This window comes from Haliotis rufescens, unplaced genomic scaffold, assembly GCF_023055435.1.
Source record: "Haliotis rufescens isolate VD_foot unplaced genomic scaffold, xgHalRufe1.0.p SCAF_9, whole genome shotgun sequence".
Classification (NCBI taxonomy): domain Eukaryota; kingdom Metazoa; phylum Mollusca; class Gastropoda; order Lepetellida; family Haliotidae; genus Haliotis; species Haliotis rufescens.
In genome coordinates, this window is record NW_025964383.1 from 835233 (window position 1) to 859166 (window position 23934).

Genomic DNA, 23934 nt, shown 5'->3' on the forward strand with positions numbered 1-23934 from the left:
TGTTGCTTCGCCACTGTATAAGAAACAGATTTCAGTTGGAACTATATTGGGTAATGTCACTGTCCGACTGACACATCACTTACCCTGTGACGTAATAAATATTAATGCGCGCATTCCAGAAAAAACTCGCAATGTTTCGGTTATGTATGTGAGAGAGGGAAAGCGATTTTGAAGCACAGAATTAAAGAATGACATTATATGATAAAGAGGTTATCACGCTTGTGTGTTTGGGGATGGTAAATATCCTGTATTAGGAATAAACACTATGTATTTAGCTCGCCAAGGCTCGCTAAATACAATGTTTATTCCTAATGCAGGATATTTACCATCCCCAAACACACTCGCGTGATAACCTCTATGTATTAAGTATTCTCCTTTCCCATGCATGGGAAATCTATACTGCATTTGCTGATGACTGGTTTTTTTCCTTTGACATTGCACAGGAGATCTGTCACTCATTTGTTGTATTTGAATTCTGCGTCAAAATATAATGTATAAATACGATTGAATTGTCTCGTTTGTTTCAAGGAAACGGTCATGCGCTCCTTATCAAATTAAGTAAACCTCCAATGCAAATAGACATAATTTCAGGGTCCGGTTGCACAGAGCTCTCTTTGGTAACTCGTAACTTAATGTTATTGCAATGGACTCCTAGCTAAGCTACTATTGGATGATAAATCAATTAAGCTATTTGTCGAATAGACGTACCTAATTTAATACATCATTTTTAACCCGAGGATGGATCTTTCAGTTGCTAGAGTGTCATTCTAACAATACAGACAGGACACAAGCTGCACGGAAAATAATTGATAAAGGTAGTCCTTGCGGGTTCACATACCTACATGTACATCGCCCAGGACATTGTCATTATTTGCTTTACATCCTCCGAGCAACGTTAAAAAAATTGAAACTTGAATAATAATAATAAATTGATAATATGTATATGAACATGTATAATTCAGCTTGCACACAGACTACTGCAGAATGACATGTCATCCATTTGCTATTTTAGTTTAGTTTAAACATATTTCATTCACAGAACAAAATGAGAATTGTATTGGGGACAAGTTCTTGCAACTTAGTAAACCCCTCTCCGCATAAAATATGTACAAATATACAGTTGCAAAATAAATAAATTTGCTTCAGTCAGTAAAAGTCAGACTTTCCACATTTACAAATCAATATATTTGTGTAAGTTTGTTATGTTATAAATATTCCATTGTGTATATTACTACCTACTTTACCAAGTGAAATATGATTCCATTAGGTTAAATATGAACAATTATGGTGAACATCGTCAATAGGATATATTACAATTAAGTAAAAAACACTCAGAGTATTTCTCAAATAAATAAGAAAACTAAGTTCATTGTAATAATTAATCCTCTTCTGGACAACCATAACGTTTATATATACATATAATTATACAACAATGTACGATAACGACCTCAATCCTCCCCCACGCCCATACTTTAATGACGATTGTAGGATAAACCCTGTACCAACCCTGACAAGTTTAGGTTCTAGTCATTTAACGCCTTTGACACTAAACTTATAAGGTTATTACAATTTACCGCAAGTTGAGATTATTACAATTTACGTCAATTTTTATTACAATTTGCGTATTACAATTTACGTCAAGTTTGATTACAATTTACGTTGTTATTACAATTTACGTCAAAATTATTACAATTTGCTGCAAGTATTACAATTTACCTTTTTATTACAATTTACGTCGTAACATGGCTCCTTTTTTGTCAGTTTTTGTTTTATTGATAAGTCCTTTTGTTTTCATTCAACACAGCTATTTCTTTCAAAAGTATGTAGAATCTCCTGAAATAAATGTACATGTATTATGAACCGGGCTTCAAATATGACCTCGAAGCAAAATGTGAACCCGGGCTAAAGATAGTGGCAGGTATTATATAGGAATATAGACAACAATAAGCTGGAGTTACCATTGGTCAAGAGGACAGCGGTGACGATGGCAACGACGACGCCAGCGACAACAAGGATGACCAAGATGCAGATTACAATGTAGACAGTGCGAGGTGTAGAGCGTGATGGTGCTTCTGACGTGGCCTCACTGTATGACCCCTGCATGCTGGGGTCAAGGTCGATGTCCTTGGACGTGTAGCGGGTTGCATGCTGAAATTAGACAGAATATCTGTATTTCCGCCGACATTTCAAGGTCACATGGTTGATTAGAATGTTAAGGAAAAAAACATGAAACAGGGTACAATTGCACGAAGGTATTTTCACGAGAAAAGACTGCATACCAGTATATAAACACCCACATATCTCCCTAGAGGCAGTGTAGGATTGCTGCTTAATTCATTTACTTTACACGCCATATGTATATGATGGACCCTGGGACACAGGTTAGTGAAGACACCCTTGTCATATCAATGCAACTCCTACAAGATCAATCAATAGCTTCACGACATGGATCATTGCTCAGGCTGCCAATCGTTAGTTAACCTGGCCTATTATCAGATAAAGACATCTGTGAAATAGGTGCAAATATTCAGTATACCTAGACAGCGGCTTAAACAGCATTCTCACTCTTAAACTGCTCTGTATATATTTTTGTTTAAGAAGTTACTTCAACACACTGTGTGCTGCGTTTCGCTCCTTTTAGTAGATATGTTTTTCTGAATATGGAAGGGGTTTTGCCGCTTTTATTTTCACACCGCTAAGTCCACACCGACTTTTATGTTACAAATACCTCCGTAAACGCAAACACATATTGAAGTCAATTCTATCAATAAGTACATCAGCAATATTAACTTCCTAGACTGCTCATTACCACAAAGACACTGTAGAGAACAGTACGAAATCAATGACATGGTTCAGAGCAATAATGCAACACAAGCCCCGCCCATTTTATTAACCGACAATAGAAAAACAGTAGACAATTAGTGATCGTGGCCTAAATCTTTTTTCGGTCTAAAGAGATATAAACAAGCAAAATTCGCCAGCTTATTCTTAAGAAATATCACCCGTTAGCTCACTGACGATCCGTGACTACAGACGCCTCTTTCAGCTCTTCACTCTTCATAGATTTTGAAAACATTATTTTGCATGAAATTATTCCACCAATAACCTTGACCCCGGCAGTCATATATCTGAGCGTAGAACCAGGAAGTGTGTAAAGGGTTTATTCTTCTCCGCTGCATCAGTGTCAGAATGATAAGCATCATCCAACCAACTTGTGTGGAAACACTCATGCAAGCCTTGAAATTTCTATCGCATACTTGACACGCGTGGCACCCTTATAAAGCCTCCTATTCAAGATAGTAAAGATCCATACGCTGCACACCCGTATGCTAGCCTCGAATAGACTATTGGTGGTCGTGATGGAACATGGGGTAGCTGGAGTCGGTAGGACTATGGTTATCCGCCCAAGTGAAATAAAAAGCAGTCACAGAAGTCTGTATGAGAATTAGACACCCGTCACTGCTTGCAAATTAACTGCAACCAAGTTAACGTTTTTAACGAAACGTCGCAACGTTGTGCAAGTAAACATATTTTCTCTCCTGTTGAAGTGAGGCAATAGTATTGTTTCTACTGAAACGGCAATGGCGGAATGATATCGCTTCCAGTAAAATCTTTACACGAGATATTCTCTATAAATTAGCACATTGTGCTTCGATTTGATACTTGTCTCTGTGGAAACCGCTTAGTCCAAATGTGGGTAAGGGGAATAACTTGATGATTGTCAGCTGTACTTGTATGGCCGATGGTACTTTATTGAGTGCTGGGTTACTTGTGTTCTTATGTTATTTGTATATAAACTGGCGTCCAAAAGAAACTTTACCAGAGTTTGAAATCACTCTTGCTCAAAAACAACAAAACATACATGCATGAAGTAAAGTGTATTGAGAAGATCAATATATCAACATAATCAACACTGAAAATGACAACCATACCGCGACCGAGAATGACGTCAGAGGCCCCCAAAGTTGGGTGTGGTACAAAACTCGAGCTTTCAGAATCATGGACAATAGGCAGAGTACATAAACAATCGCTCACGTTCAATAACAAGTCATTAGTAGCGTGTATGACCACCAAATGCCTCCATACACGCAAAAACTCTTCGACGCACAGAAAAAGTCAGTCGTCTGATGAGGTCACATGGGATTTGACGCCATTCTTCTTGGAGGTCCAATATCAGTTCTTGCCGACGATCCATCAAGTCCCAGAGGTGTTCTATGGGGGACATGTCGGGTGAGCGTGCAGGCCACGGCAGGGCGTTGACGTTGTTGGCTGCGAGGAAGTTAGTGACAATTCTGGCTGTATTGGCTCTAGCGTTGTCATGCTGATAAATGACACCACGTGGCTGCTGTTGGAGAAATGGTAGGACAACTGGACGAATAATGTTATCCATGTAACGCTGAGCTGTCAAGTTTCCGCCAACGATGACCAGCGGTGTCTTCTCCTGCCCACAGATCCCTCCCCACACCATGACATTCCCTCCACCATATGGTACGACCTCCTGCACACACACGCCGCCGTTCGTTCACCCCTTCGGCAGTAAACACGTTGTCTTCCATCAGCCCTAAACATACAGAATCGACTTTCGTCAGTGAAGACAACCCTTTGCCAGTCACGTCGTTGCCAACGTCATACAGTCCGGGCCCATCTCAATCGCAGACGACGATGTTGCGCTGTCAATAGCTGTCCTCTGTATGGTCTTAAAGCCCTGATTCCATGAGCCCTGAGTCTCCTGGCCACTGTCTGTCGAATAACCCTGTGACCTAAGGCATTTGTCGCCGATGATGTCACTGTCAGGAAGCGATTTCGGAGGTGCAAGGTACGCAAGGACCGGTCATCATGGGGTCTGCCTGTTCTTGGCCTGTCAGCGGTACGCCCTGTCTGTCTGTAACGTTGCATCAAGTTGGTAACGGCAACACAGGAGCAACCGAAGGTTCGTGCAATATGGGCGTGGGTGGCTCCCGTCTGTACCATACCAAAGGCTCGTTCACGTTGTTCGACTGTGAGTCGTGGCATTTCTTTTGTGTTTTTTTATCACTGTGGATGTCTGACTTGCCGTTGCAATCGTTTTATACCCTTACCCGCACGTGCATTTGCAGTTGTCCGTGGTGCACGTGTTTTTCACTTTTTCGCGTGTTATCTCGCAAACATGTAACAGACGATTAACATTTCCTGCATACACTATTGTTGTATTTAGATAGACTTCATCGATTTTTTTTATACTTTATCTGAAATTTATATTTTCAGTTGGTAAAGTTTCTTTTGGACGTCAGTTTATCATATTCGATCGATTGGCGGGAGGAAGGAGATATTTTCACGAGACGAGAGAAACATGATACTTCATGAGAAGGAAGTCAACAGTGTAAGGGCGAGACACTTACGATAAAGGGAGATAAATGGCAATAGTTCCGTCAAAGTGTTATGTTCAGTGCAGTGAATATCAAGTGTTATGTTCACTGCAGTGGAAATATCACTTTCTCAGAAAACTCATTTTTTCACTCTGATGTATATAATAAGTACTAATAAGCACTTTTTTATAAGTAACTGACCAACACATCTGTGTGCGACCCCAGGCCGCGGCAGACCAAAACACGTTAAAAGATGGTACAACGTTGCATATAATATGTTGAAAGTGTGAAATTTACATTCAGTCAAACTGCACAACCTTCAGTATCTCAATGAATTTGTGTCCGCCTCCGTGGCCTAGTGGTAGAGCGTCCGCCCGGAGAGCGAAAGGTCCCTGGTTCGATCCCCGACCGCGTTTTACCCTGCCTGGCGCTCGGCATTGAGGGGGTAAAACAAGGACTGGTAGGCTCAGGGTCACCATACTGTGTCTGAGTGGGGTATTCATGTTAAACTGCGGCATGGTATCTTAGTGGGCTAGCACTGTACAAAAATGCATCACTCCGGACTAGTACAAGCAGCCCCAAAAATTGATTTATATTATTACAGTTATTCGAATATGTTGCTTTTAACAATAGAAACGGTCGACTGATTTAACAATTTCCATGATGACTGAGTCACTACATGGAGAGTTGTATAAAACCGTTTTCAGGTTATATCCATGGGTGTAAAAATAAATCCTTATTGTTTCTAATATTTGCAGAGTTTCTGCATGTAAATAGAAGCTGTAAAGCACGATAACCACATTTGCTGTCTGAACTGTCGATTGAACTGATGAGCCTTTCATTCGCTGCAGCCGAGCCTGGGGTGACAATGCAAAATTTGACAGAATCCACACCAAAGCTCATATTTCTATTTGAAGTGCTGATTAAAGTGTTAAAATCTCTTAATGAGCAGGCGTTAATATTGTCCACTGGAAGAGCGTCCCACAGTTTAATCGTAGTTCGAAGACACGAGTTTGCATACCTTTGGGACCTTCATTTGATTGTTTATAAATCTTGAACTGATATTAATACCCCCATTCCACTAGGCGGCGATCCACGGCGCTCCGTAGGGGGCGCCATAGAGCGCCATATAAAGCGCCAAGATCGCCAAAAGCGCTAACGGATCGCTAACAGATCGCTAACTGATCTCCATGATCGCCAAGGTCGCCGCCGGTTGACTCCCCTGCCCAAAGATCCGTGGCGCTCTGCCCAGAGCGCCATCAGATCGCTAACTGATCGCCTAGATCGCCATCGGAGCGCAACTTTATCGCCAAGGTCGCAATCGGAGCGCTATCGGATCACCATAGAGCGCCGCCGATCGCCACAAAAGCTGGCCTACCGATCTTCGGCGCTCCATGGCGATCTGATGGCGCTCCTCGGAGATGCATTGGCGCTCCGATTGCGCTCCGATGGCGCTCTGATTGTGCTCCACTGTTTGGTTCACGATTTAGAGCGCCACCCTGTGGGTCTCCAGGGTCTCACCCCAAAAGCCTTCCTTCTCCTTCTTCTTCGAGGCTGCTGGGCCAGAATGGCAATCTGCTGGTTAACGATGGCATGGTGCACGAGATTGTAAATCACTTGTCATATGGCAGCATCTCTATGGTTCATGGTGATACCCGTCTGCTGCAAAGCACAGAACTGAAGAACGCGGCTGAACGCCACAGGTTTTTATGGGATCGGGCCCCTTTGCGTCGATCAGGTCGCAATCGGATCGCCTAGAGCGCTACTTGAGCTCTAGAGGATCTTCATATATCGCACTCGGTCGCTATCGGATCAGAGAAGAGCGCCATAGATCACAATGATTGCCATCGGATCGCCAATAAAGCGCCATTGGAGCGCAACCTGATCACATCGGATCGCGAATGGAGCGGGAACTGATCGTGCAAGATCGCCACATTTTGGGGTGGTTGGGTGGCGATCAAGCGCCATCAAGTCGCTGTCGCTGTCGCTATTGGATCGCTAATGGATCGCTATCTGATCGCAATCGGATCACAAGTACCCCTATATCGCCTCATTATATGGCGATCTATGGCGCTCCTTCAGATCGCTTAGATCACCGTGGATCGCCGCCTATAAGGTGCAATACCGGCATTTATTTTATTAAAGGTTTTCAATTTGAATCAATATCTTCTTTCTTTTAGAGATTTGAATTTGTTTTTGACTCGTGCCATGAACCGCAACGCAAATAGACATTGGAGCGCGAGGTTGTTTTGCTGGCACGATAACGTTTCAAGAGTGAGTGGGTGAGTTTGGTTTAACGCCGCTTTTAACAGTCTCCAGTTATATCGCGGCGTGTCAGCTTAATGTGGGAGGAAAGGCCGAAGTGATGCAGGTCTCGGACGTTTACCAATTTGGTGAAACCCATGTGCATGGGTATGGTGCCAACAAACCAAGAAACAGAATCGGGGCGAAACGGGATTCGAACCCACAATCATAGGTTTCTGGCGTGCCCAAGGGACGCAACTCTGCACAGCGAATCGCGGCGCCTCAGACGACTGGGCCACCCGTGCCCAAGGAATGCTAAGTATGCGCCAAAGCCCCGCACCCCTAATACTGTTGTTGGATCTGCGTGTATGAAGTGATGTGTTAATGACATGTTAATAGAAATGACTTTCACCATATCATATTGCTTCAACAATGAACCTGTTATTTTTAGCTTTAATGTCAAGACCGCTTTAAACACATTTATAAGCATAAACACCATTTGTATGTGTATGTTTTGCCTGTTGCTTCACTAGCTATTCATCTCGCCAATAAAATATGAGTTTCTTACATGTATGCAAGGTTAAGCTTTATTAAGTGTTTATGCATGTTCTGGTTAATACAATGTTCTGGTTTATACAAGGAGATGTTAAAGCCCAGGTGGTCCCCTGTCACCACCATCATGGGACACATCATGCAGTAACACATTATACAGGTTATCATTGTGTCAGTCTGTGCTGGGTATTATACGTCGGTATTTCATATATAGAGATTACTACACGAGTATCTGTCAGATACCATTGATCTTACAACGAGTTGTTTCAAAACGTATCTAACGAGCGAGTTAGATACGCTTTGTAACAAGGAGTTGTAAGATCAATGGTATCTGACAGGCACGAGTGCAGTAATCTGTTTCTTACACACCCTAAAATCGCACCTTTTTAGCATCGAACCGAGGCATTTTGTCTATTCTCATGATTGCAGTTGCGCATTAATACATAACACCACTGTCATAAGTGACGTCATTCTATGTACTGCTTACTACTCATAGATAATGTGACTCTACACAAAAAGGTTTCCGCCATATATGTGGATTATCAAGGCGATGATGATAATGCAAACTAGACAAAAAACAAAGAACACGCTGGGTGCCGAGTTAAAAGTTTACGCCTCAAAGAAATTACCAAATATGTACAAAAATGTTACTTCTGTATGACGGCACTACGAGTGACCAACTTTTACAAAATGGCGTGTTCACTGACAGCAGTACGCGCGATTTCCAGAGGTGGCTTTTCGTTGATTGAGGGAACGTAGATACATAAATGTGTCACGTAAGTAATAAGGAGACATTCTGACAATCTGTGAACTGTTATTTGTTTCCTATGTAACCAAGAGAATTAGTCAGAAATGCAGATAACTACCGTCGTCGTGCGTGATTGAGCGTCAGTCATGGCGTCACACAGGACAGAAACTTTGACGGCTTCTGTTGAATTTACCACATCATTGTAATGCATCTATGTGGCATTCCATTATTAGCAACGGTACTCTTCCCATTAATATTCTCAAACGCGTGTCGAGCCAATGTATGCAACAATTAGACGAAAGTGCCTTTTACACAGTGTAAAATCTGAATTTTGCTTTGTTTACATTTCAGCAAGTACAGTTTTCCGAGCACAGTTTTCGTTTCCATACCTAATCTATTTCGCATGATTTCATCTAGATAATTTGCATTGGTGACAAAGACCATTTTTCATTTGTTTCTGAAATGTATGAGGAATTTAGGGATGCATGTATAGCAGGTGAGTTTGAAATATACCTGATCGAATAGGCGTCTCATAACCGGCATTTTGTAAACACAATCCAATATGACGGAACGTACACGTCAGCGTTCGTGTGTGCGTATTTTCCAAAACATTCTAAACGATTCTAGCCTTATCAACACTTTAACCTGTATTTAAGTCATATGTCTGTCTGTTGTTAAAGATGATCGGTATATTGCGGCTTTGAACGATATTCCAGTTATATGAAATCGTGTCTGCCTATTGTGAAAGAAGTTCGGTATATCGCGGATTTGAACGATATTCCAGTTATATGAAATCGTGATTGCCTATTGTGAAAGGAGTTCGGTATATCGCGGATTTGAACGATATTCCAGTTATATGAAATCGTGTCTGCCTATTGTGAAAGAAGGTTCGGTATATCGCGGATTCGAACGGTATTCCAGTTATATGAAATCGTGTTTGCCTATTGTGAAAGGAGTTCGGTATATCGCGGATTTGAACGATATTCCAGTTATATGACATCGTGTTTGCCTATTGTGAAAGGAGTTCGGTATATCGCGGATTTGAACGATATTCCAGTTATATGAAATCGTGTTTGCCTATTGTGAAAGGAGTTCGGTATATCGCGGATTTGAACGATATTCCAGTTATATGAAATCGTGTCTGCCTATTGTGAAAGAAGGTTCGGTATATCGCGGATTTGAACGGTATTCCAGTTATATTAGATCGTGTTTGCCTATTGTGAAAGGAGTTCGGTATATCGCGGATTTGAACAATATTCCAGTTATATGAAATCGTGTTTGCCTATTATGAAAGGAGTTCGGTATATCGCGGAGTTGAACGATATTCCAGTTATATGACATCGTGTTTGCCTATTGTGAAAGAAGGTTCGGTACATCGCGGATTTGAACGGTATTCCAGTTATATGACATCGTGTTTGCCTATTGTGAAAGAAGGTTCGGTATATCGCAGATTTGAACGGTTTTCCAGTTATATGACATCGTGATTGCCTATTGTGAAAGGAGTTCGTTATATCGCGGCTTTGAACGATATTCCAGTTACATAACAGCATGTCTGCCTATTGTGAAAGGTGTTCGGTGTATCAAGGCTTTGAACGGTATTCCAGTTACATGACAGCATATCTGCCTATTGTGAAAGGAGTTCGGTATATCGCGGCTTTGAACGGTATTCCAGTTACATGACAGCATGTCTGCCTATTGTGAAAGGAGTTCGGTATATCGCGGCTTTGAACGGTATTCCAGTTACATGACAGCATGTCTGCCTATTGTGAAAAGTGTTTGTCTGTATCGAGGCTTTGAACGGTATTCCAGTTATATGACAGCATGTCTGCCTATTGTGAATATAACAACACATATGTTCCAGATGAAGGGGTATATACATTAGACACATGTTCCAGATGAAGGGTATAAAACTTAATTGTTCTTGTTTGTTAAGTCTATCCATTGTTTTGAAAGGTATTTGTTATCATGTCAAATAAATTTGTCTTCCCATAAATAATTTTGTTTTTTTGGTATCAAGTTTGACCATTTAAGAGCCTCGATAGTAATTTCAGGGAATATGTCTAAAAAACTTGATGTTAAATCAGGGAATATGTAAAATACCTGAAAAGTTTAGGGATTATGTATATTCCCTGAGTGAATCAGACATTAGATATATTCCCTGAAAATTTCAGGGATTATATATATATTCCCTGATTATACATATTCCCTGTAACATATACATTAGAAACATGTTCCAGGGGATGGGCCTATATACATAAGACATATGAGAGACGTCATTGACTTACCCCATTAAACACATAATCGGTAGAAGGAAACCGGTGCTGCCAACTGAAATGCAAAGATGAAATACATATTGTGACTATTTCAGGATTGTATCGTATTGCACAATACAATATCAAGATATTCAACCAGAAATGTATAAAAAGTAGAAATAGATCTTTACAAGTTTCACAAATGAATTTTCATATTTTTCTACAAATTAAACATAGCTGAAAGTGTAACGTACCTTGTATAGTAGGCGTCCATGGAATCTTTCCGAGAGGGCTTCCTACGTCCATCCATAGTGAAGGTATTCAATCAACAAGTGTCTTGTGGTGGGTAAGGCGGCCACTGTAACTCTACAAGCAATGGGCGTGAAATGTGCTCTCGGACCAGGAAGTTGTGTACTGCTGAAATGGAGATATTCAATACAGGAGACAGTGAACGTTTCACAGTTACACACAGACTCTTTAAACCATTCAAATTATTGTGCATCATCATTCATGCGAATATATTTTTTCTCTCTATAAAGGCGTTCAAGCTGCATAGTATTTCTCATGAGACACTTTATGGTATGAAGCATGGTATCTTCCACTGAAGTATGTAAAACCATGCGGATCGGGTGTGGTGGCGAGGTGACTTCCTGCTTAACAAACTGCATGCACACTCTTTCAGATTGGCAGGGCTCCTGGTGCGCCTAAGATTTTGACATGAATCACCCATGCCGTTGTGACTAACCATGCTTGTTGATATACAGGATATGCTTGAACAAAAATCAATGATTGCCCTGAGCAATCTGCAAACATGACACCCAAGTTATATCTTGGGCTCCAATGAGTATGTATGTTTTAGTTTAAATATATAGTTGTCTCAAAAAATTAATTGGGCATGTTATCTCAATTGAGAACGCCATCTCCCATAAATTTACATGTATGAATATTTACAATTAATGCATAAATTGACAGAAAGGAAAGAAGAGAAGTAGACAAATGTATGAATATTTATTTCTCACTCAAACCTTTTTGTTTTCTTATATATGTATGTACATTCTAAATATCTTGTCGTTCATATGATCTGGTAAAGCTACATTGTCAACTAGCATGAAAATATTATTTGAATGTTCACATGAGTTGCCACATTGGTATTTTGCATTCTCGTTTAAACCTTTTCTAAATAAATATTTTTTTAATTCACTATCGCAATGTCTTAATTTTGTATGTATGATGGTTTTGTCTGAGACCACATGAGAAATATGGTGGAACTGTTGATTTATCTGTTCTTAAACTGGATCTAAATCGTGAGAAGGTTTTGATATTCTTTTGTTGAATGGGTAGTCTTTTCAACGATGTAATAAAGGACGGTATAAACGAGGATTCAAAAATCTTTGTACGTAATATAGGCATGGTTATATTATATTTTATTTTGTCACTGACAGAGATAGGTCCTAGATCTTTGAAGTATGACGGTGTTATATTGTTATATATTTTATAAAATAAACACAAGCGGTTTCTCCTGCGCTTAGAAGATTCCTAATATAATCTTTTAACATAAGTATCGCTTGGTAAACAAATTACAATTCATGCTGCTTCTAGTTGATGTTTTTTTCTAATCTGCCACTCTGCTCTTTGGTAGGAACATCCCAAACCTCACATGCATATTCAAATGTGATCTCATATACAATACATAAATCTTGTTCAACCCACTACGACTGAGCATAAACTTAAGCTTTCTCACTTAGTGGAAACGAGAATTGATTTTGTTTTGCTGGGGTTATAAAAACTTAACCAATATTGTTAAGTTTGTTTACTTTGCTATTCATACTAGTCATTATATATTCAATGGTATTAGATGATATGCCCAGTGATGTATCGTCGGCAAATAATCTTGTTGAAGAGTTCACTTATATCATTACTGTACACAATGAACAGGAAAGGGCCTAGTGCCGATCCCTGTGGTGCACCAGCACTTTCAACTCTTCCGTATCAGATAATGTGCCGTTTTAAAAAAAAGATTGTTTGCAAGCTGTAATCAGCCAGCAACTCTAGTAATTCATCGTTTATACCATAACATTTCACTTTATACATTAGCCAAGTATGCCATACTCTATCATACGCTCTTGATATATCACAGAATATCATACAATAGAACTCTGTGCTATCGACTGTGTGGCACACTTGATTATATAATTCCACTTGTTGGTGGACGGCATGGAATCCTGATGGGTATTTGTATAGCAACGAATTCCCATGAAAGTAATTGTCTCGTATAATAATGTATGTCTCGTGTTTTTAATAACAATAATACATACACATATAGTTGAGTATCGGTTTGAAAGTTCGTGTACATACACCGTGAAAACAATCGTGACGAGTGTTACACGTTATTTAACTAGTACATTTAGGAAGAATATGTTCCCAGGGGAGGGGGTATATGCTGAAGAATATGTTTCCAGGGGAGGGGGTATATGATGAAGAATATGTTCCCAGGGGAGGGGGTATTTGCTGAAGAATATGTTTCCAGGGAAGGGGGTATATGCTGAAAAATATGTTTCCAGGGGAGGGGGTATGTACTGAAGAATATGTTCCCAGGGGAGGGGTATATGCTGAAGAATATGTGCCCAGGGGAGGGGGTATATGCTGAAAAATATGTTTCTAGGGAAGTGGGTATATACTAAAGAATATGTTCCCATGTGAGGGGGGTATATGCTGATGATGATATGTTTCAAGGGGAGGGGGTATATGCTGAAGAATATGTTTCCAGGGAAGGGGTCATATGTTAAAGAATATGTTTCTGGGGAGGGGGTATATGCTGAAGAATATGTTTCCAGGGAAGGGGGTATATTCTGAAGAATATGTTTACAAGGGAAGGGGTATATGCTGAAGAATATATTTTCAAGGGATATAGACTGAAGAATGTGTTTTAAGGGAAAGGGGTACACACTGAAGAATATGTTTCCAGGGAAGGGTGTACAGACTGAAGAATTCGTTTCCAGGGAAAGGGGTAAAACTGAAGAATTTGTTTCCAGGGAAGGGTGTACAGACTGAAGAATGTGTTTCCAGGGAAGGGGGTACAAACTGAAGAATGTGTTTCCAGGGAAGTGGGTACAAACTGAAGAATATGTTTCCAGGGAAGGGTGTACAAACTGAAGAATGTGTTTCCAGGGAAGGGGGTACAGACTGAAGAATGTGTTTCCAAGGAAAGGGGTACAAACTGATGAATGTGTTTCCAGGGAAGGGTGTACAGACTGAAGAATGTGTTTCCTGGGAAGGGGGGTACAGACTGAAGAATGTGCTTCCAGGGAAGGTAGTACACACTGAAGAATATGTTTCCAGGGAAGGGGGTACAAACTGAAGAATGTTTTCAGGGAAGGGGATACAGACTGAAGAATATGTATCCAGGGAAGGGGGTATATGCTGAAGAATATGTTTCCAGGGAAGAGGGTACAAACTGAAGAATGTGTTTTCAGGGAAGGGGGTACAGACTGAAGAATGTGTTTCCAGGGATGGGGGTACAAACTGAAGAATATGTTTCCTGGGAAGGGGGTATATGCTGAAGAATATGTTTACTGGGAAGGGGGTATATGCTGAAGAATATGTTTCCAGGGAAGGGGGTATATGCTGAAGAATATGTTTCCAGGGAAGGGGGTACAAACTGAAGAATGTTTTCAGGGAAGGGGGTAGAGACTGAAGAATATGTATCCAGGGAAGGGGGTATATGCTGAAGAATATGTTTCCAGGGAAGGGGGTACAAACTGAAGAATGTGTTTCCAGGGATGGGGGTACAAACTGAAGAATATGTTTCCTGGCAAGGGGGTATATGCTGAAGAATATGTTTACAGGGAAGGGGGTATATGCTGAAGAATATGTTTCCAGGGAAGGGGGTATATGCTGAAGAATATGTTTCCAGGGAAGGGGTACAAACTGAAGAATGTGTTTCCAGGGAAGGGGGTACAGACTGAAGAATGCGTTTCAAGGGAAGGGGGTACAGACTGAAGAATATGTTTCCAGGATAGGGGGTACAGACTGCAGAATGCGTTTCAAGGGAAGGGGATACAGACTGAAGAATATGTTTCCAGGGAAGGGGGTACAGACTGAAGAATGTGTTTCTAGGGAAGGGGGTACAAAATGAAGAGTGTGTTTCCAGGGAAGGGGGTATATACTGAAGAACATGTTCCCATGGGAGGGGGGTATATGCTGAAGATGATATGTTTCCATGGGAGGGGGGTATATACTGAAGAATATGTTTCCAGGGGAGGGGTATATGCTGAAGTATATGTTCCCAGGGGAGGGGGGTATATACTGAAGAATATGTTTCCAGGGGAGGGGTATATGCTGAAGTATATGTTCCCAGGGGAGGGGGTATATGCTGAAGAATATGTTTCTAGGAAGGGGGTATATACTGAAGAATATGTTCCCATGGGAGGGGGGTATGTGCTGAAGATGATATGTTTCCAGGGGAGGGGGGAAATACTGAAGAATATGTTTCCATGGGAGGGGGTATATATCCTGAATAATATGTTTCCAGGGAAGGGGTCATATGTTGAAGAATATGTTTCTGGGGAGGGGGTATATGCTGAAGAATGTTTCAAGGGAAGGGGGTATATGCTGAAGAATATGTTAACAAGGGATATAGACTGAAGAATGTGTTTCCAGGGAAGGGGGTACAGACTGAAGAATATATTTCCAGGGAAGGTGTTTATGCTGAAGAATATGTTTACAAGGGATATAGACTGAAGAATGTGTTTTAAGAGAAAGGGGTACAAACTGAAGAATATGTTTCCAGGGAAGGGGGTACAGACTGAAGAATGTGTTTTCAGGGAAAGAGGTAAAACTGATGAATATGTTTCCAGGTAAGGGTGTACAGACTGAAGAATGTGTTTCCAGGGAAGGGGGTACAGACTGAAGAATGTGTTTCCTGGGAAGGGGGGTACAAACTGAAGAATATGTTTCCAGGGAAGGGGTACAAACTGAAGAATGTGTTTCCAGGGATGGGGGTACAAACTGAAGAACATGTTTCCAGGGAAGGGGGTATATGCTGAAGAATATGTTTACAGGGAAGGGGGTATATGCTGAAGAATATGTTTCCAGGGAAGGGGGTATATGCTGAAGAATATGTTTACAGGGAAGGGGGTACAAACTGAAGAATATGTTTCCAGGGAAGGGGGTAGAGACTGAAGAATGCGTTTCCAGGGAAGGGGGTACAGACTGAAGAATATGTTTCCAGGATAGGGGGTACAGACTAAAGAATATGTTTCCAGGATAGGGGGTACAGACTGAAGAATATGTTTCCAGGATAGGGGGTACAGACTGAAGAATGTGTTTACAGGGAAGGGGGTACAAACTGAAGAATGTGTTTCCAGGGAAGGGGGTACAGACTGAAGAATGCGTTTCCAGGGATGGGGGTACAAACTGAATTATATGTTTCCAGGGAAGGGGGTACAAACTGAATTATATGTTTCCAGGGAAGGGGTATACATGAACTCAACCTTGTAGAAGTGACAGCGGGTAACTGAGATGGCCAACACCCCTCCCCTTGTAAAGTTCTTGAGAGTAGAATTGGTGTCTCTTGGGTACGTTAAATTGATTAGTAAATCAGGTCACATGCGATTCGAGCATGATACCGTCACCCAGATTGAATTGTTGTTGAAATACGTTTTGAAGATTAAACTCAAACTTCGTTATATAGATAACATTCAAACAGGAAATTTCATCTTCTATTCAAAACATATGGCACAATTAGATCATATATCCTGTGAGAATTGCACCGGTTTTGTATTACGGTCTTGAAGTTTGGAGATTCACTTATAGAAAATCTATTTAAAAGGTTCAAAGTATATATTTAAAAAGATTTCTTAAAATAAATATATATTGTTCCACAAATGTAGTTCTGGGAGATGTTGGCAGGCATTATTTGTGTGCGCACTATTTTGCTAAATGTATACGCTATTGGCGTGGAATATTCGTATGGACCCAAAACGGTATCCCCTTGCTTGATACACTATGCTTCAAACACATGATGATCAGGATGGTATAAAGTGGGTTTCATAAGTTAGAACTATGTTGTTGTAGACCCGCTTTGCCTATGTCTAGATTACCCAAGATTGTTGGCATATGAAACAGTTGTGTCTATGTCTAAATAGCGATTTGTAGATATATTAATGTAAAACTGGTACAAGAAAATTGGTAATTCATCATTTCTGTCTCAGTATATATCCTATTAGTACGTGTTCGTCCATAATTGTATCTTACGTCACCTTTCATTAGAAAATATTTGGCACATATTCAAACCAAATATCGTAGTATTCTTCTCATAACTTAAAAGTACAAAAATGAGTTGTAGCAAAGTATATTAATAGTCAACACTGTGATTATATGGTTATCGATGAGTACCATTTTCGTCTGGTTTGCCCTTATTTTACAGAGAGTAGAGATAAGTTTATCCCCAATTATTACCACAACTACCCTTCCCACTAAAAATTTACTGAATTGATGTCGTCAACAAAAACACACATATTGAAATGAATTGCCTCGTACTTCAAAAGAAACCTGTATCAATGGAAATGTGTACTTTATGATAATTGTATTTTAAACGTTTCCCACATACTGTAAAAAAATGGTTATATATTGTAATCTTGGCCACGCGGCCTCCAATACTGAAATAAAAGAGTAAGAGAAAGATATGCATGGCATTAAACTGATCAATATTCTGACTGTGTACTCTGTGTAAACCTCCTACCAAGGCAGACCAGAGTAATCGGGTGACGTTCTGTCCAATACTCGTTTGCTTTCGAACTGCTGAAGACCCTTAGGGGTTCACCTTCAGCCCAATACGAAGCAGAGAGTTGTATACTTCTGAATCATGTTCACAGTTAGTGTTGCCTTTAATTTAATTTATGCAACTTTGTAACACTTATATATTGTTGTCACTCATTGAGGCACAAACACAAGTGGGTATGTCAGAATCGTACACAGCGTACAGGGCAACACAATGACGTGATAATACTACCCAGGCGGTCTCTGTCTCATATCAACTGACTCCTACAGAGAAGAATAATTCATTCAGCCTTGGTTTTCAGTGCTATTCAGTGCACCTATTTGTTATTCATGAATGAGGAATGTTCTGTATTACTTGTTTTAAGCGGGTTTCACGACTTTTGGTGGCCAAATATACGAAATCATTCTCCTTTAGAAATTATGCCAGTATATGACAAGACATGTTTCAATGGGTATATTAAAAGACACGTACCTGCTTTAGTGATATATTGTCCCTTGTCATGTCTGTATAACTAGTCTTGTTATGTATGCATATAGTAGTTGACTACGCCTCTCGACGGGGACGCTCTATCTGTCAGTAATCTGATCGGTTCTCTTTCTGCAGGCTGTTCTATCAACTGGAACGCTATGCTGTTTTACTACTGTTACAAAGCTCTAACTAGTGATTAGGAGAGTTCTTATGTACATCGTGTCTCTGCTATTCTGTAGATGCCGAGCTTGAATGTCTAGCCTGTCTGAATTAAATGTACACATGAATACAAACATGAATATCAACATGCATATGTAATAAGTATTAGTCGGTCACTCTCACGAAGTGGTTTTTGGTATGCTCGTCAATTGAGTGTATAATGATATTTGTCTGTGATAAAGGGACGGATTTATCTCACAGTTTATGTACAATCAAAGTAATTTGTAGGTTAATTACAATAAAATATCATCAACCTAATGTATTGGTTAATTACAATAAGGTATACATGATTCTGGTACTTGTGACGGTTTCTCTGACCTTGTTACTATAGAAGTGTATGTGTCTCACGCCTGGAGGACATGCAACAGTTGAGTATATACTTAAACATATGAAAGGAGGATGAAAAGTCTAAAGCTCTGAGCCTCAGTACAAGACTATATAGTATACCCTTAGCAGTTCGCCTGTATTAAGTACAATACTTTTCATGCTTACGGGCTCCATTTGAACCAGTTACACAATCAGGCAGCATATTTCTGCATCCATAATAGTGTCAAGATGGTTGTTGATGAAAACAAACAAAGGTGACAACCGGACTGTCATCAAATATTTTCAACTGAGGGAGCTCCAACCCCAACACCCAGCCATGCCGGCAACATTAGGGGACGATGATCCTTCCTTTGTCATTGGGGAAGAGAAAGAATGGAAGTAGATACAAGATCAGGGAGAGAAATGTGGGTCAAATACATGATATGATTATGGATGATCGACGACTTACCACGCGTTACATAAACAATACAGTGGGTATCTCTCATCTCTCATGAGTTGAGAACAGTCTGAGGAAAGAACTGGGCATGATAAAGGTTTCAGCAAGCTGACAACTGACCAGAAACGCTCCAGGTTCATCATCTCTCGTCAGAATAATCAGGGAGACCAGCTGATTTTGTTGAGTAATGTTTTGGGTTCACCACTATCAGCCAGAGACAAAACATCAGTCAAAGCAGTCTTGTGACGAAAAGGCAAAGTCCTTCCACTAATTGTCAGTATTGTTAATAAAGGTGTTTTGTTCCACCAGGACAAAACTGTTAGTCGCCATTTATGCAATGCATGACTGAGACTTTGAACTCATTGAACAGCCTCCATATTAACCAGATTTGGCTCCGTCAGATTTCCATCTCTTGCCAAACTGAACTTCTGGTAAGAATAATGCAAATGATGATGGCGCCATTTCTGCTTTGGAAGAGTATTAAAACACGAGGAAGAACGCCTTCTCCGCCAGTGGGACCCAAGCAGTGCAGCAACGTTGCCAGAAGTGTGAGCACCTTGGAGGGGATTATGTTGAAAATAGCGCCATCAAACGCAGTCCATCATATGCTACTCAAAGTTTGCTAAGGATCAAGTTTTGATTATATATTAATATACAAATAAAGATACACAATGATTGGGTAACCCCTATAGAACCTCAATTTCATGATGAACGGACAGAGGCATGCAATCATGGGCAGGATGTGCACGGGGTGCTTGAAAACCTGTGTTTGGATGTGTCGTGACATAATCGTTGCACATCATTATCAAAGAGCACTACAACCTTTGCTACTGAGGATTGACGTCAAAGTAGCGTCAAAGACAGGCAGATTCATGGCAATATTTGAAACTGGGTCACCACAATGTCACGTTGAAAACATCTTTGGCGTTAGCCAAGGGGCGTTGGGGTAGCCTAGTGATTAAAGCGTTCGCTCGTCACGCTGCAGACCACATGGGTACAATGTGTGAAGCCCATTTATGTTGTCCCCCGCCTTGATATTGCTTAAATATTGTTAAAAGCGGCGTAAAACCATACTCACTCACTGGTCACCATACCATCAACCCTATCGAACGCCCTGTCCTTCCGGCAACTCTACAGGCACTCGGCAATTATTTTACTGAAGAATGGAACCATTTTCCCTTGGCGACCATCCAGACACTAACTGGGAGCATGAGACGACAGTGCCAGGCATATCATGCACGGTGCTGGGGGTTGTTTTGAACAGTGAATTTGTTTTCGTCATGTGTTTAGGTTTTAATTTTGGTCAGATACTCTCATTTTGACAGGTGATCTGACTGACCATCGGTCACATTTTGTTTGTTGGCATTGTGTGGCACATTTACAACGGACTTTTGTTCATTAAATAGCCTTTCATCAATTTTTGACTTTTGCTATTTCAACAGATACTCACAATTTGACATATTACCTTTAAATGTTTGAGTTTGAGTAATATGTAGTTAGGCTCAAACTTGCCTGCCAACCCTCTTATATTGTAACTTCAGAGGTGTTCCTGTTATGTGAATAGTGTTGTCAAATATCAAATACGCCTTATTTGCTCAGGCTATATTGACATATGCCACATGCCACATTCTTACAGCAAAGCTGTTGCTGGTTTAAGATTAGGGCGCATACCACCAGCACCTGTGTATCCAGAATCAGTTTCTTTTGATGGTGGTGGTGGTGCATAAGTGGACAAAGAATATAAATAGCGACTCTACATGTCATCCAACATCTTTCTTCCAACTTTTGTCAGTTTGTAAACAATAATAACCAGAGTCTCCAGCATACAAAGTAAGCTAACCAGCTTCAGTGGCAGACAGGTGAGTGATGTCATTTGATTGTGGCGTCCGTGGTAATCGATGACGTCACCATTGTCTGCAAAGCAGTTTAATTACAGCGATATCTCCTAGGAGATATTGTTTGATCTGATCCAAGCGATATCTCCCGTAGAAGGCAGTTTTGAATGATTTATACCTGTATTGTGTATACATCCAGAACGTTTGTTGATGTGTCAGACGGAGTACATGTTGGATGAAAAACATCCTACATCACAACTTTCAAATGTGCTCATTGTTCTTTATTCATAGTTTTAAACATATTTTATAACAGGTATGTTCTTAACACGTAGATATCAATTTACTCAATCGTACCTGTTTGTGTACAGTTTCATCTTACTTTGAAAATAAAGGCGCGCCCATAAGCTTTTTAACTTTAAATATGATACCTTACGGGTAGAAATGTTGGCCTTTCGTGTTGACAGCTCTCTTCTGCTAAACATGACATTTGACTTGATCGAAAGCAGGTGTCTAAAAACTTCATCTTCATTTCGTCAGCGATAAAAAGTGTACGCGGTGAACTAAACTTTTAAGAAACATTGTGAGTAAGTACTAAATACATTTATATGGCGTGAAAATAATGTGTTCATACATTTATTTGATCTGAGTGTTAATTTCAAGCGATTACTCACTTGAACACTCTGTGCTACTTGATACATAATTACTGTTTTGTATCTGGGAAACATATTTCATTACTTTAAAATCTCTGTGAGTTAAAAAATCAAATCATATTCTGAATAACCAGACTTATTCTGTCTGTACCATAAATCGCCCCACACGACTTTTGAAACAGATGATGCATTTCCTACACACCGTTTTTCCGACTAGAATGTCCGTGTAAGATCTCTTGTCCTCACCCAGAGGCCAGTTCCACTCCACTGACCTTGAGGTATGGTTTAGCCCATTGAAAACCGTTGTTCAACACAGTGTTGCTAATCTTCAGTCTCTCACACACAATTCAGCTTTCGTTTAATACATTATGAACATATATAAATGATTATGTTTCAACTTCTCATTTCATCATTTCATAAATATGAACATTGAAAGCATTTCCTTAAAGCAATAAATTGTAGTTCAGTAATTTGAATGTTATTTCATGTTGTACATAACACGATCAAGATACCTGTTTTAGACAATTATATATGGTGAAATATGCCGTGCATATTTAATGTTAAACGTTACTCTTTTATCATACTGTGTCTTAATTCCTTGAAAGGTTACATATTGATCATATTGGCAGGGTAAAGAAAGCCTTGTGGTGGAATAGATGATTGAATGAACGAATCTACTGAGTATCTTTCTGATGGTTTCCGCCGGTAGATCTTTACAAGGAGAGAGAAGCAGAGAATGAGACTGATAAGGGATGAAACCCTACTTCAGACTTCCGAATGTTCTGTTACATGTTTCAGTGTATGGAATAGGTAGACAGTTTCACACCGAGAAACGTTTGTTTTGGACAGCAGTTTATTTTCCACATCCAACCCTCTGTACGTGTATCGGGGGAAAAAGGACCAGCTGGTGCAGAAATAACATAAGACCCCCCAGTGTCTGACGAAGTGATTACTGCAGTGAGAGGGAAGCAATGAGCCATATCGCACATTAAACACACTCGTTTGAAGACAAACATGGTATGCATTTTAATAGAAATAAGCGATGACTCAATAATTATGACATGCATATATAAATAATTCTGTGCCGATATTATGCAAGATGAATATACTTGTTCTCTTATTGAAAGATTGATGTGGAAGCAAAGCCTGAAGTGATGGAGGTCTTAGACTTGTTCCACATCGGTGAAACAAAGGAGCACGGGTATGGTGCTGAGAAACCAAAAATCATAATATGGTGTATATATATATATATATATATATATATATATATATATATATATATATATATATATATATATATATATATATATATATATATATATATATATATATATATATATACAACATGACCATGAACACACAAATTATTTATAGCAGTTTAACCCTTCGCACTGAGGAATGGGAACACTCTATTGTACATGAACAGGGAGTAATACTGTTGGTGTAGACGAGAACGAGGAAGTTCTGCTTCATATGTCATAGATATTATGAGCTGGTCGTGAATTACGAGTACATCTTCTGTTATGTATATGTGTGTTGACCATAGTCCCAGCAATCGCCCCAGTTTCAATCGATATAAGCCGCCTGACACGTCCAACCACTTCAGCTCACAATGTTCTATTTGAATATGCAAACTATAAACTTACACTTGTACGGATAGATCCAGTCTCGAGTGACTGAGCGCACCCGGAAGCCCTGCCTGTAGCCTATACTGGAGTGTCTGACTCTTTCCCATTAACTCTACACACACAGATATCAGTGTCAATAGGTAGCGTGTGCCGATAATACATTGTGATAGATTTACCTTGACTAAATATAGTATTGATAACATGTATTTACCATGCAGTGCCGCCCGTGAAGATCCGGGGTAGAATAGGCCTTCAGCAACTCACGCTTGCCGTAAAAGGCGACTATGCTTGTCGTAAGAAGCGACAAACGGGATCGGATGGTCAGGCTCGCTGACATGGTTCATGCATGTTGGCTCGATGTTCATGATGTCAATCACTTTATTGTCTGTTTCAGACTCGATTATTTACAGACCGCCGCATTATAGCTTGAATAGTGCAGAGTGCGGCGT

At 40.2% G+C, this 23934-nt stretch overlaps 1 protein-coding gene across 12 annotated transcripts in view; it reads right to left on the reverse strand.

The window, feature by feature from the left end:
• LOC124128908 (uncharacterized threonine-rich GPI-anchored glycoprotein PJ4664.02-like) overlaps nt 1-18589 on the reverse strand; it is a 43050-nt gene extending 24461 nt beyond the window's left edge. For 8 of the 12 annotated variants that reach the window (XM_048391170.1, XM_048391169.1, XM_048391167.1 and 5 more), the window contains exons 1-3: nt 11396-11750; nt 11175-11217; nt 1959-2148 (exon numbers count right to left, since the gene is read on the reverse strand). In XM_048391170.1, coding sequence (XP_048247127.1) covers nt 1959-2148; nt 11175-11217; nt 11396-11451 — 289 coding nt within the window. In that variant the 5' untranslated portion in view covers nt 11452-11750. The other 4 variants (XM_048391160.1, XM_048391158.1, XM_048391161.1 and 1 more) reach the window with 4 other exon arrangements.
• Nucleotides 18590-23934: the final 5345 nt, after the last annotated feature.